At 31.0% G+C, this 13435-nt stretch overlaps 1 protein-coding gene and 2 long non-coding RNA genes across 3 annotated transcripts; 1 reads left to right on the top strand and 2 right to left on the bottom strand.

Annotated features, from left to right (window-relative positions):
• Positions 1 to 1046: 1046 nt before the first annotated feature.
• On the bottom strand, positions 1047 to 2144 carry LOC134280328 (uncharacterized). The gene has a single exon (XM_062762742.1). It carries the CDS (start codon positions 2142 to 2144, stop codon positions 1047 to 1049), a length of 1098 nt encoding a protein of 365 aa, XP_062618726.1.
• Positions 2145 to 4055: 1911 nt separating this feature from the next.
• LOC134280325 (uncharacterized) lies at positions 4056 to 4777 on the bottom strand. The gene is made up of 3 exons (XR_009994883.1): positions 4629 to 4777; positions 4312 to 4385; positions 4056 to 4135 (listed from the first exon to the last, which is right to left on the bottom strand). It is a non-coding gene; the product is annotated as an uncharacterized LOC134280325 (long non-coding RNA).
• Positions 4778 to 9372: 4595 nt separating this feature from the next.
• Positions 9373 to 11346, top strand: LOC134280327 (uncharacterized). The gene is made up of 3 exons (XR_009994884.1): positions 9373 to 9621; positions 10258 to 10328; positions 10776 to 11346. It is a non-coding gene; the product is annotated as an uncharacterized LOC134280327 (long non-coding RNA).
• The last annotated feature ends 2089 nt before the right edge of the window (positions 11347 to 13435 follow it).

Here is a 13435-nt window from a genome sequence, read left to right on the forward strand (position 1 = left end):
TGTATAGATATGATTAAAATATTAAGGTTAAAACATTAAGAGTAAGCCGCCTCTTCACCCTGCGCTCGAAAAAAGAACATTTACAAAAGGATATGACAAAGTCACATAATAACTACTCAGAAAGGATGGTAACGTACGCTTACACTGACCCAAAAGTCAAGGTCTCAATAATGAATGAACAGTACTGCAATTAATTTTTTCATCAAGGACGATCTATGAACACTGAAGTCTGGTTCTTTAAAAAAGATTACTACTATACTGACACCAAGAAAGAATCTAATCCATTGAACAGCAAAGGCCCATACAAGATCTCCAAACAAAGTTACAGATGAGATGTACTTCATTGAGAATCATCGTTGAAGCACCCATTCATCAAGGAAAAATCTTAATGTTTAGTATAACTAATATTTTAACAAACTTATTTTAAAGTACTTGTAGCCCCCGTGACAGCAATATTCAAGAATGGTGGCTGTACATGTACACCGCTGCCCTGATCCATCTCTCTGACATCATTTTGGGTAAAGACACTTGAATACCTAGATACTGTACATAGTCAATTGATTTCACATCTTGAGCAACACAAAATTCTCTCGGAACGATTTTGGAAACTGGTAACAGTACAGAACCTTTCTGGAAGCCTGAAGAAGTCGAGGTTGAAGAACAAATTGATGCCATACTCTGTGGTTTCAGTTAGACAACAAAAATTACTACTAAGCAACTAGAGCTGACGTTCCACTAGCATGAGGGATTCTCTGCTACCTGAATTAAGAGCTTCCTGATCGACACTTGCCAGATATCAACATATCGGAGTCAACATCAATTATCATTAGGGTGTCATGGAGGAGTAAGCATCCCCTGTCGACCATTCTTGAACCCTGTCCGAGGATATAAACCAGGAAATATGTACAGTCTATAGCTATCTTTTACTAATTATGTCTGACTGTTATCTGTGTATTTAATTTATCTTTCCTTTGTCCTACCATGACAAGTGTATATAGACCTGTGAAAGTTTTTATAATTCAAACCCCCATTGTAGAAATTGGTTCTCACTTTTGATATTTTATTTTCTTTACTTGTTTGTTTCTACATTCAGCGATAAAAAGATTGTCATTTGTATCTGTACACAGTCCATGGGGATCAATCAATCTACAGTTTAAATAACGGAGAAACACTCCATCCTGGTCTATAATGTGGATACAATCATTATAATAATCAATTGTAAGGATGTGACTCTGACTGTCTGTGGTGATTCCTCGTGGAAAGAAAGGTTTGTTTTTTGGAGCAGGGGTATTTCCAGTGTACATGAATCTCAGTTTCCCGGCTTTATTGACCACTACTACTCTTTTTGCTCCCCAGTCAGCCACAGTTATATCGAGGTTCTTGTTCTCATTTATGTCTTTGTTACTAGGACCACAGGAATATAGAGGTTTCCCATCATCATCAAACTGAATGCTTTGCTTTTCTGTGGATTTAGAGTAACGAACAAGTTTTGATTGGTTGTCATCATCACTGTACATGATAACCAGGAGGTCACCAGAAAAAGAGCTACAAACTCCGTTAATTCTCCAGTTCTCTAGTCTGATTACCTCTTCTATATCTTTATTCTTCACAATGTTCACAGTCCTGTCCCTGTGATCGGTATACAGGAGACCCCCACTTTGATTCACGGCTATGTGAGCTTGGGAAAATGATGACTTGGTTGTGATTGATTTGAGTATTGATCCCTGATTGATGCTGAAGAGTTTCATAACGCTAATATCTCCACTTGTCCAGATTTCTTCCTCATTCAGACAGGCCACATTGTCAATGTAATATTTATACTTTGCGTCTATGATGGTGACAATCTCTGGTTCATCAAGCAGCTGTTTGACTGGAGGAGAGGATCCAGCTTCTGGTGATTTCTGTATTGTCTTCATGCTGTAGCCATGTTCATCGGATGTTATAGAACTTGATGATAAGTTTCCAAATAGATCAACATTTTCTCCTTGGATTCTTTGTGGTGCAAATCTAGGTAAAGTCAGCACAATTTTTGGTGGAAGCTGTGAATATTGTTCAACATTAAATTTAATGTTAAAAAGTTTAGAAATGTCATTAGACTCAACAGCATCCTCAAGTGAATTGATTTCATCCTTGATGTTAGACATTGTCTTGTTTATTTCATCCAGATGTTTCTGTAGAGTTTGTAACTGTGTATTTTTCATCTCATCAACTTCAGCTTTAAGTTTCTGGACAAGTTTGTCAATTTCTCTGTGCCAGTCCTCTCCATGTTTTGTTATGGCTGTTGAGAGATCTCCATATTCCTTTTCTAACTGACTCATTCTGTCTCCTACACTAGAGGCAATGTCCTGATAGGTTGGATAAATTATATCATATAATTCAGTTAGTTCTTGGATGAACTTATACCTCTTTCTATTTACAAGTTGTAACATGTATGATAATTTGTGACCTATATGTTGATCAGTTGAAATGCACTTAGTGCACAGAGGAATGTCACATTGTTCGCAGTAAAGTTGGCATCGTTCTTTGTCATGAGTTAGACATTTAGGATAGAGGGGGGTAGACTTTCTATCCTTGAAGTCAACAATTTTGTGAGTTTTTGAGAAATCAGCAGAAAAATGTTCTCCCAAACAGGCCTTACACAGGTTAACTGTACATATATCACAATGTATTTCTACCACAGCAGTCTCACACAGGTCACATCGCATCACGTCCTGGGCAGTGTTTTGGGAATACATTACTTCATGTATTAGCTCTAAAAATAAAATTACAACAGTACAAATACATGTTAGTCATTCATATAGAGTATCAAAGTATGTTTCAAAAGTTGCAAGATAACTACACTTAAAGTTTGAAGAATCCTGTAAAATTTACCTGGATTTCTTTTAATTTACTAATTCTATAAACATAGATACGTGTTCATGTTTTAAGATAGCTCATTGACAGATTTGACGATATGTCTGACTTTCAATGATGAATAATAATTGTTTTTAACACGAGAATATTCCTTATGTCATCAATATATAATAATAATAATAATAATTAATAATATTCAATCACAGAAATTTGTTCTGTGCTTTGATGATTTGAAGAAGATAAATTTTTTCACGGTAAAATTTACCGGTAAGTAAACAATTATACAGCATATTGAATCTTCCATCTGATCTGAAATAAAACTACAGCTGACTTGACACAATATTATCAGGGTTGAAAACGGATACAAGTTGCGTAATATTCAGGTTATTTAAGTTTGACTGGACGATTTGCAGACCTACCCAGCTAACACAAAAACATTTTTAAAATGTTTTTAAAACATTTTCAAAATGTTGCGAAAACATTTTTAATAATGTTTTAATCACGTGATTTTGTATGGTTTTTTAAACGTTTTTAAAACATTTTTGTGAAATATTTCAGCAAAATGTTGTCAGAACATTTTCTTAAAATGTTGCAAAAACATTTTGAATAATGTTTTAATCACGTGAATTTGTATGGTTTTTTAAACGTTTTTAAAACATTTTAGTGAAATGTTTCAGCAAATGTTTCCGGAACATTTTCTTAAAATGTCACATAAACATTTTACAACAATGTTTTAATCACGTGATTTTGTATGGTTTTTTAAATGTTTTTAAAACATTTTACAAAATATTTCAACAAATGTTATCATAACATTGTTTTTAAATGTAACAAAAACATTTTCAAAAATGTTTTATTCACGTTTAATTTGTTTGTTTTTTAAAACGTTTTCAAAACATTCAAGTCAAGATTACAAAAGTATTTTTCCTGAAATTTTTACTTTATATCATTAAATAATGAAATATTTATATTTAAAAAAAATAAACACAAATTATATTTAATTTTTGAATCTTTAATACAAACCCATATTCAATATGTTAACCACATTTTAATTCCATTCTCGGTACAAGTTTAATTTATTTTCTTTCAAGTCACCGGGTTTTTAAAGGTTGGAAACGGCGTCTAATCCATTCACTGAATTTTTAAAGAACAGAATCACAGAAATCCTATGTTCACTGTTTACATGGTTTAGGTAGAACAGAGCGGCGGATCTATAAGACTTAGTTAGAATCGCATACACTGAAAAAGCTGATAAGGAATCCCCCCTCGGAGAGAATAGCACAATCTGTAAAGATAAGGAAAATTGTGTTTGTATCAGCGTTCTTAAGATAATCAATGGAAATATACAAAAAATATTTTAAATAATTATATCAAATTTAAGTTCTTTCCTCATTTGCATTGAAAAAAGCAGAAAAATAATTACTATGACAATATTATTGAAGAGTAATAGTATTTACTTACACCTTTGCCTTCACCAAAGGCGGGTCTTTTGAATGTGGGAATTTGAAAATACGGATGATGCAACCAACACCATGCTGTAAAGAAATTTCATTTTTAAATCAAAATATTGTTTGATGATTAACATTTCACAAAGACAACGAATACTTGAAACAAAAATTTATTATAAATTGTGTTGCCTTAAGATTGAAATATTCAAAATCAAATACATGTATATGTCATTGCTTCATACATTTGTACAAAGTTATTGATTATCACTGGTAGTATAAAAGAAATTTTAAATGATCTTTTAAAGTCTATAATAAAGGAATAATTCTTACCATTCAAAGTTAATAAATCCCGAGGTTATTGTCGTGGTTTATATGGTGCAAAGTCTTCTCATTCAAATCGGCACGGAGTAAGCGCGCACATCTTGTTTACCAGAATTCAAAATTTGGCCTAGATAAGCAGCAAACCACTATACTCTGTAACGCGCTGCCCAGCAGGAGAATTTGCATAAGAGGTTATCAAGACACTGAAACTGACCAGTGTGCCAATCCCTATCTAACGCCTCAGAGTAAAATTCTGGGAGTGGATCACAGATTTGCTGAAGAACATTATTTTTTAAAAAGACATTAAGAGTTTTATTTAATGCTTATGATTTTATACATTTATTTACATTTGAAATTTTTTTGTTTGCCTATCCTTTCATTTATTGATTTTTGATTTGTTTTATCAAACGACTTAATATAAAATTATGTCTGCTTTATCAATAAGCCAAAACAAGAAATCATTATAAAATACCGGAAAAAATCTTTCAATTAAAAAATTTCAAACTACAATTCCTCAATTTAACACTATTCTTTCTATATTTTCATTTTTTTTCTTCATAAACTAAATTTTAGAAAAATCGCAATAATACATTATTTGAATGTTTAAAGAACATTTTGAAAATGTTTCTAAAAAATGTCAAAACTATAATTAAAATGTTTTAATTGTAGTGAAAATAATTATTTTAGTTAATGTTTTAAATAAACATTTTCACTGCCTAGGCCCAAAAATATCCGGAATTGAATGTTTTTAACTAACAGCGATATTTAGAATGTTTAAAAAAAATTTCAAATGCCCCTTACAAATGTTTTAGAAACGTATAATGATGCAATGTTTTCGATTTACAGAAAAAGAATGTTTCTTTTCATGTTTTAAGAACGTTTTTAAAACGTTTTATAAGATCTTTGATATTTGGAAGCTATAAAAACCCCTAAATGAATTGAGAATGTTTCAAAAACATTTTGATAACGTTCCTTTCAAATGTTTCAGAGACGTATTTATGCAATGTTTCAAATTTATGGAAAAGGAATGTTTCATTTCATGTTTTAAAAACGTTTTTAAAACATCATATAAAAATCTTTGATATTTGAAAGCTAAACATGCCTTTTCAAACATTTTTAAAACGTTTTAAAAATATTTTAGAAAAATGTTCCAAAAGGATTTAATCATAAGCTTTTTGAAAACATTTTTAAAATGTTTTTAAAATGTTATAATGAGAAAAGGAAATGTTTTAAAAACATATTTAAAATGTTTTGTCTGAAATGTTTCGAAAAAACCTTTTTACAACACCAATAAAATGTTTTGAAAATGTTTTGTGCTACCTGGGTAGATATAACCTAATAATGTCATGCAAATCAATATTTGGTTTAACATGCTGTTAAAGTGCCTTTCTTGATTTAAATTCCACTCTGAGATAGTTTTCATATGCATGTAATAAAATTGAGAATGAAAATTTAAAAAGATGACTCATGAATATAACCTTACTGTCAACAGTTATGGCGGCTTTCCTTTTGAGCAAATCTAAACAAAATACCTATCAATCGGAACTCTTCGGATGTCTCACAAACTCTAAAAAATTATTATACTGAGTTCGCGAAACATCCGAGGAATTCCGACTGAATACCCTATACCTGTTAGGAATTATACTTCCTGGTTGTCATTTGAGTGCATTTAAAGGGACCTGGAAACAGTTTTTAAAAAATGTATTGTTTATATTTCAAAGGAAGGATGTGACACATGACCCCTGGTAAATTGACAAAAAATTAAATGTCCAAATTTTACTATAATTTTTGCATGCAATCACTGATTTGTGAACCATAACGGAATACTACTTTAACCAAAAATAGAAGCATAATTTGGAAGACATAGATCTTTCTTTGGGGTAGGGGTACCATTGTTACATCTTATTTCAACTGAACTTTGGCCCCGCCCCAATCTTTGATGCCCTTAAAATATATGAGCGCAAAGAAGTACATATTTTTCTCCTTGGGCTAGTCACTGTATTTTATCTAAATCAACCTACATCTGAAAGGAGAAAACTTTACCTAATTGCGCTGATGTGTTTTTTAAAAAATATTGGAAATTCTATCTGACCTTTCCCATAATGAACAGAACAATTAGGGACAGCCTTTTTTCTGACGTAAAAATAAATTCATATGCTAATTGCGGCACCGGGTTGACTTTCTAACCGATTTGATTTATTATATTATTTTATAGTTTTGTAAGGCGATTAATGGACAAATGGCTATATATAAGTATTCCCGAGTATCATTGTTCAATACAAATTTAACGTGCATTGCTTGGTCCAAAACGATAAACTCTGAGGTTCCATGGGTTTTGTAATGCATAAAAAGGCTTTTGTTGACCATCTAAAGTTTGAAACATTAGTGGAAAAAATGTAATTGACCTTAACCTCGTGTCTTTGATAAAATATAAACATCCAATCGATTAATCGTATAAACCTAAACATTAGATAGTTATTCCTTACACCAATTTTAACGTTGTTGCACGCACGTTGAGATGTCTTCACGTGACTGAAGCATGCTGCTCCTGAAAGCTTTATGAAAACTTTGGTTAGTGGTTTTCGATTAAAACAATCTGACCTCCAATGACCTCTAATGAAAAAATATGAAGATAACAGTTAACAAGTTCAAATTATATTTAAACAATATTAATTAGGAGCAGAGCAAACACGGATCTCCAAAACATCAGGGATGGAATCCGGTGCAATGGAGGAGTGGGCGTCTGCTGCCGACCGCTCATAGCCGCCTTGTGCTTCTTGTCATGATTGGGAAAACCGGACAATCCGCAAAACAATTCAGTGTGTAAACAATGACCTAATAATAAGTATTAAAAAGTAAGTGCGCAATTGACTTATAATGAAAGGTTGTATTTGCTGACATTAGTGCGTTACAACTTATGATACACAGGAAAGTTGCTCCATAAGTAAGGGAAATTGGTGATAGAAAAGTTTATTTAAAAAAACCCTAGATCCTGGATGTTAGATGACACCAAGAACGTCTTTATCTAGTTAAATATCCAAACATGATAGAAATGTGTCTGACCTGGTGGTTTCTATCATTTCAGACTCACCAAGATATTAATATCAACTATAATCAAGTCGAAATATAAATGCAGATAACTATTGTTAGTTGATAGTAGTACTACATCGTATACATTAATATCTGAATTTCGAGTTGAAAGCAACAGCAAGTGTTTTTTTTTCTAATGTAGAAGTTTTAATCAATTTTGCTTTCTATCAAAACAAAATAGGTCTGCTTATCACACGGCAAAATTTGCACCAATGGGAATTCAAACATATTAATGGAAGACCTGATCTCCAAAATTAACACATATATTGTCAATTAAAAAGATTTTTTTAAAATATCAACTTAGGATACTTGTATGTACACTAAAAAAATTAATGATTTTTAGCAAAACAAATTTGCAAATGATTAAAGGTCGCCTGCTTGAAATAAAGATACCACAGAGTCAGGCCGAACTATTCATATTTGGATATTTTTATAGAAGAAAAGACGTTGATGGTAACATTACAAAAAAGTTTTATTATAAACGACCACGAAATCAACTTTTCACTTATCAACTTACCATACACAGGAAAAATGTCCACATGTGTTAAACATATGTTTGGTTTCACATGTGTTCAACATATGTTTTATACATGTAATACATGTGTGTAAATAAACACATGTAAAATATGTGTTTCATTTATATGTAAAACATATATAATATACACATGTTAAACACCTGTGAGAAAATACATATGTTAAACACATGTTTTTCACCACACATGTATAACACGTATTATATATATGTAATATATGTGTGCGAAAATACAGATGAATTATACATGTTTAATATATATAAAATATATGTGTATCCATATACACATGTTATACACATGTTAAGTTTTATCTCATATGTGTGTGTACAATAATTCAAAAGAATTTGTACATGTTAGTAAAATTTTACTCATGTAAAGTTTTACTTTTTTTACCCCCCCCCCCCCCTTTCCCTTCTAAAAAAAAAAAACTTTCACAATTTTTTTCTGTAATAATGCATTTATCAGACAAAATTGATAAAGAATGAATTCATTTTCTTTTCATTTTAAATCTTATGGGCTTGGCTTACTTCTTGAGTAAAATTAAAATAATTCCGTATTTGTCTCCGGGCCGGTTTTGTCTTTTATCGGATGAAAATGTACGTCATTTTTGACGTCACTGCTGCAGCAGACGTGCTGGGTGTATTGGAAAGGTAAGTGATCTCCAAACAATTTTTAAAAGACTTTTAATTCATATTTTAAATATCATTTCATTATAGTTACAGGTGCGTATAAACTTTCTACTCTTATCATTGTGACTTGTCATGCATTTCGTAAGCCTAACGATAGACATACCGTGATCTGTAAGTAATTTTGGTGAAAAATGTTTCTGACTGAATGTAAGCACGGGCACTGGAAGTTAATGTAAATATATAGTATGTGTATGTATAAAAAAGACCCTTCTTTTTTTATACATACACATACTATATATTTATATTAACTTCCAGTGCCCGTGAATGTAAGCGGTTGACATGTTAGGCTAAACATGCTAAAGGCATTACTATTTTTTATAGTTTGTATACAGGTAAGTAATTTTGGAAAAATTTGTTTCTGAATGAACGTAAACATTACATGTTAGGCTTATTTTTAAAAGGTATTATCATGATTATTGGTTTTCCTTTTGTTACGTACTGATATGAAAGTGAAAGTAGAAACCTTGAAACCATTGTGACTGTTAGTTGGTGTTTATGTATGTTGAGATGGCTGTCAAGTCGATTCTTTCATCAACTTAATAACAAGTGTTTGTTTTTATGGCCTATAGATGCATGCAGTAACTTGAGTTCAGTGTCACATTGCTGCGTCTAAAAAGTCCAAAGCTGATAAGACTGGCGATTGATCCTAAAGCTGATTTGACAGAAGATTGCATCTTCACAATATTAAAGGTAAAAATAAATACTTGCAATAAAAAATCAAAGTAAACATCTGTAATGACTCCTTCATGACAAAATATTTCTTGATAATTTCTTTTTGTTCCTTTATAATTCTACATTATATTGTTTGCACGACTTCATAAATAATAAGTCCAACTCAATACTACAATAATTTTATTCTATATTATAAAACAGTTTTAATCCAGTACACTTTTAAAATATGGAAAGTATGAATAGAATTTGCTGGCTTTAAAAGCTATGAAACTGGTACATGTTACAGTGTACTGTAAATGACTTCAGGGGGGGGGGTATTGAATTTTGAATTTCAGTTAAAAATTAATAATAACAGTGACATCCAACTTTCAAGGTACAAGTACATGTGCATATGTGTTGATTGTTGAAAGTACATCAGCTAGCTATAATCCATTGGATATTTACATCTATTATGTACCGGTATTCATTACCTGACATTTATTATTTTTTTCCAACACTAGAGAACATAGTTTCTGGTAAAATGTAAGATATTAATTAAGACTATTAAGAACCTATAAACATGTACTCTCTCTTTTTTGTAGTTGTAGTTTTGTAGTTTAATTATGTTTTAGTTATGCTTAGAAGATATCTACTGCATGAATATTTGTTTTACAGGTTCAATATACAGTCAGCGTCTCATAAGAATAAATCCCAAGATCCAAGACTTGCTTAAAAGCTTAATCAAGGTAACTACACACTGTTAAATAAACTTTGTTATATTCTTCCCAACAACGTTTGGGATATCCTGGAATCACACTGTCTTTTTTTCTGCCTGTCTACTTCTCTGTAGTATTTTTTGTCCAAAAATAAAATATTTGTGTCAGAATCTTCTTAATTTTTGGCAACATGAATTAGTAATACTGTTTGAACATTCCAAACTTATTTGTCAAAAAAAAAAAATGCTTTTTATGACTTTATTATGAAGCATATCTTCCAACAGTGTAATTGTCTTGCAAATTACATCATAGGATTCCACAAAACACCTAGTATAGCATATATAACATTAGTTTTATCTCTTATCATATCTCTGTTGGTGAATTGGGCATACATTTGTTTGCTGAACTTTAATATTACTTGTAGAATTGATTTTGTAATTTAAGAATTGTTTTATTTTTACTTTTGAAATTTTGTAGAGACCATTATGTGCCACAAAGAAATTGTTCAGGAAAGGGAGAAATGGTGGATTTGCATTTCGGGTACAGTTCAAAGAGAGTTCAAAATGGTCAAGCTCATGGAAGATCAGAGGGAGGACAACTGAAGAAAACTGAAAGATACAGAAGGAAAAAGAACAAGAAAATATATGAAATAATTATGAAATTGAGAGGATGTACACAATCTTGTCTGCATTTGACCTGTAAAGATTTAATTCCCATTCTTATTTGTATGCTGTAATATCAAATAACTTGATTTTTCATAAATTTACAATAGAGAATACATGTCAAATGTTATATGTGATATTTCAATTTTGCTTTGGACACTTTCATGTCAAATCATATAAATTATAAAAAAAGTACATGGACTTATTATGTTATTCATTTGTACATGTATGCATGTTTAACTATTTAATCATTTTGTGGAAATCTTATAATTGTACTCAACTTAGAATATGTAAAATATATGTATCGACAAATGCTACTGACTTGTTTGTATACTTTCCTGCTTAGAAAGTACACTGAAAAATAAGTTATTTCTCTTGATGAAAATAATTTATCAAAAAAGTTGTGTAAGCATTTTAAGATATTAATTTTCAAATATTTAACCCATGAAGATACACTGTAGATCATTGGAATGTAATAGATTTTCATCTAAAGCAGAAACATCTGATTTTTAAATGTGTACAAGAATGTGTTTTTCCTTGTGATAAATATTGAAAGAGAACACATGTAACTATTTCATATGATTTACATATGCTGCCCTTTTCATATGATTCACATATGTGGACAGACATGAAAAAAGTATAAAAATGATAATAAGTACAACAGTAATATTATACACGTATAATTCACATATAAAGTATAACATATATAAAACACATGTTTAACACATGTTTCATATGTATAAATATACATTGTGTTTATTTTTACACATGTTAAACACATGTGAAACATATGTTTAACATGTGTAAAAATAAACACCCTATACATGTGTGCTCCTTTTATGTGTTTTACATGTGTAAAAAATATATGTTAAACATATGTTTAACATATGTTCAACACATGTGGACATTTTTCCTGTATAATTGTGAGGAGTTATACTGCATCCGACATTTGCCACTCTGTTGATTCAACATGCAAAAGCATGCTCTACATATGAACAAGCTATTGACAAACACATTGATGAGCAAAAATTACAATAGCCTCGTTTAAAATCATTATTTTGCAGGTTCTATGTTCGATCCAATGACCAATCTATTTTAAAAAATATGTCAAATGCAGGAAGACGTTTTCACATTAATTATTAGGCCATTATTAATATACTGAATTGTTTACGGATTTCCCCCCGTTTTTCCCGATCATGACAAGGAGCACACTGCGGGTGTAGCCGGTCGGCAGGGGATCAACATTCATCCGTGCCACCTGACACCCCCCCCCCCCCTCTGATGTTTTAGAGGTCCGTGTTTGCTCCGTTTCTGATTGGTATTGTTTAAATGGATTTTTGAGCTAAAAACTGATCGTTATCTCCATATTTTATTCACTTGCTGCACACATTGAACTTGAGATACCATATAGATACAACATGTACCTTTACAAAAATGAGCCATAGACTGACAATTCAACTCGAAGTTCAAGTGCACTTTATTCGCCCAAACTAAAATATTGGTATATGGGGTTAACATGGTAAAAACACACTGAATTCTCCTGAAAGAAATGCATAATAATAATTTCTAATAATTCCAGTATCACTATTCATTTTAGCTTTGGTGGTTGTGGAATCCTATTTCTAACAATAATTAACTTTAATATGATAAAAAAGCAAGTAAATCGCGTTCTTAATTTCTGTTAATATATATTTTTTTATAGGCAAATACATGAACTATAATTACGAGTATACATATACAAAAAAACATTCTTCGAATTATGATATTTGCACTGATGCTAAAGCTGGCTATAATAGCTTCGTTCCTTGGAACACCTTTTAAAGTTAATTTGGGTGAAAAATATTTGAACGCTGACCTGGCTTTAAAATAAAAAAAATAATTTTAAGATCTATGTCGGTTTAATTTGAATACTTAGTATATTTAAAATAAACACGTGGGAATTAGCTAATATATTACAGTGTAAAGTATCGCTCTGCTAAAATTCTAACAACTTCCCATGCGAGGTTACCTTACATTTTCCCTGTTTAAAACATTATTTGCAATTTACAATTAAGAAGACTATCAGAGTACATGTATAATCTTCTTTGTAAAAAAAAGTTCAATGCTCTGAACTAGGAAGCATTTTCCATTGAATATTATAATTTTGTGGGACTATGAATTAACTAAACGAGATAAATAAAACTGGAGAAACGTAGAAAAGGGCTAGAAAAATAAACCCAGCATGTCAAGTATTTTAGGGGGATAAATTTAAATAATTATTCTATGAAAAAAAAATGCTATTTTTTTTTTTATTTTTGCTTAATCTAATATTTAAAATATATGAAACACAGAATACAAGTTCCTTAACTTTATTGTATAAAATATAAATAATGTCAGTGGAGTATGTGTTTATTGCTGGATGGGAACATCCTCGATAGTGTATATGGATAAGGATCCCGTGGATTGACCAATGACGTAAATGTATGGAACACCTGA

The sequence above is a fragment of the Saccostrea cucullata genome, unplaced genomic scaffold (assembly GCF_032062105.1).
Source record: "Saccostrea cucullata isolate Sc308-1 unplaced genomic scaffold, CSIRO_AGI_Scuc_v1 ctg5821, whole genome shotgun sequence".
Lineage (NCBI taxonomy): Eukaryota > Metazoa > Mollusca > Bivalvia > Ostreida > Ostreidae > Saccostrea > Saccostrea cuccullata.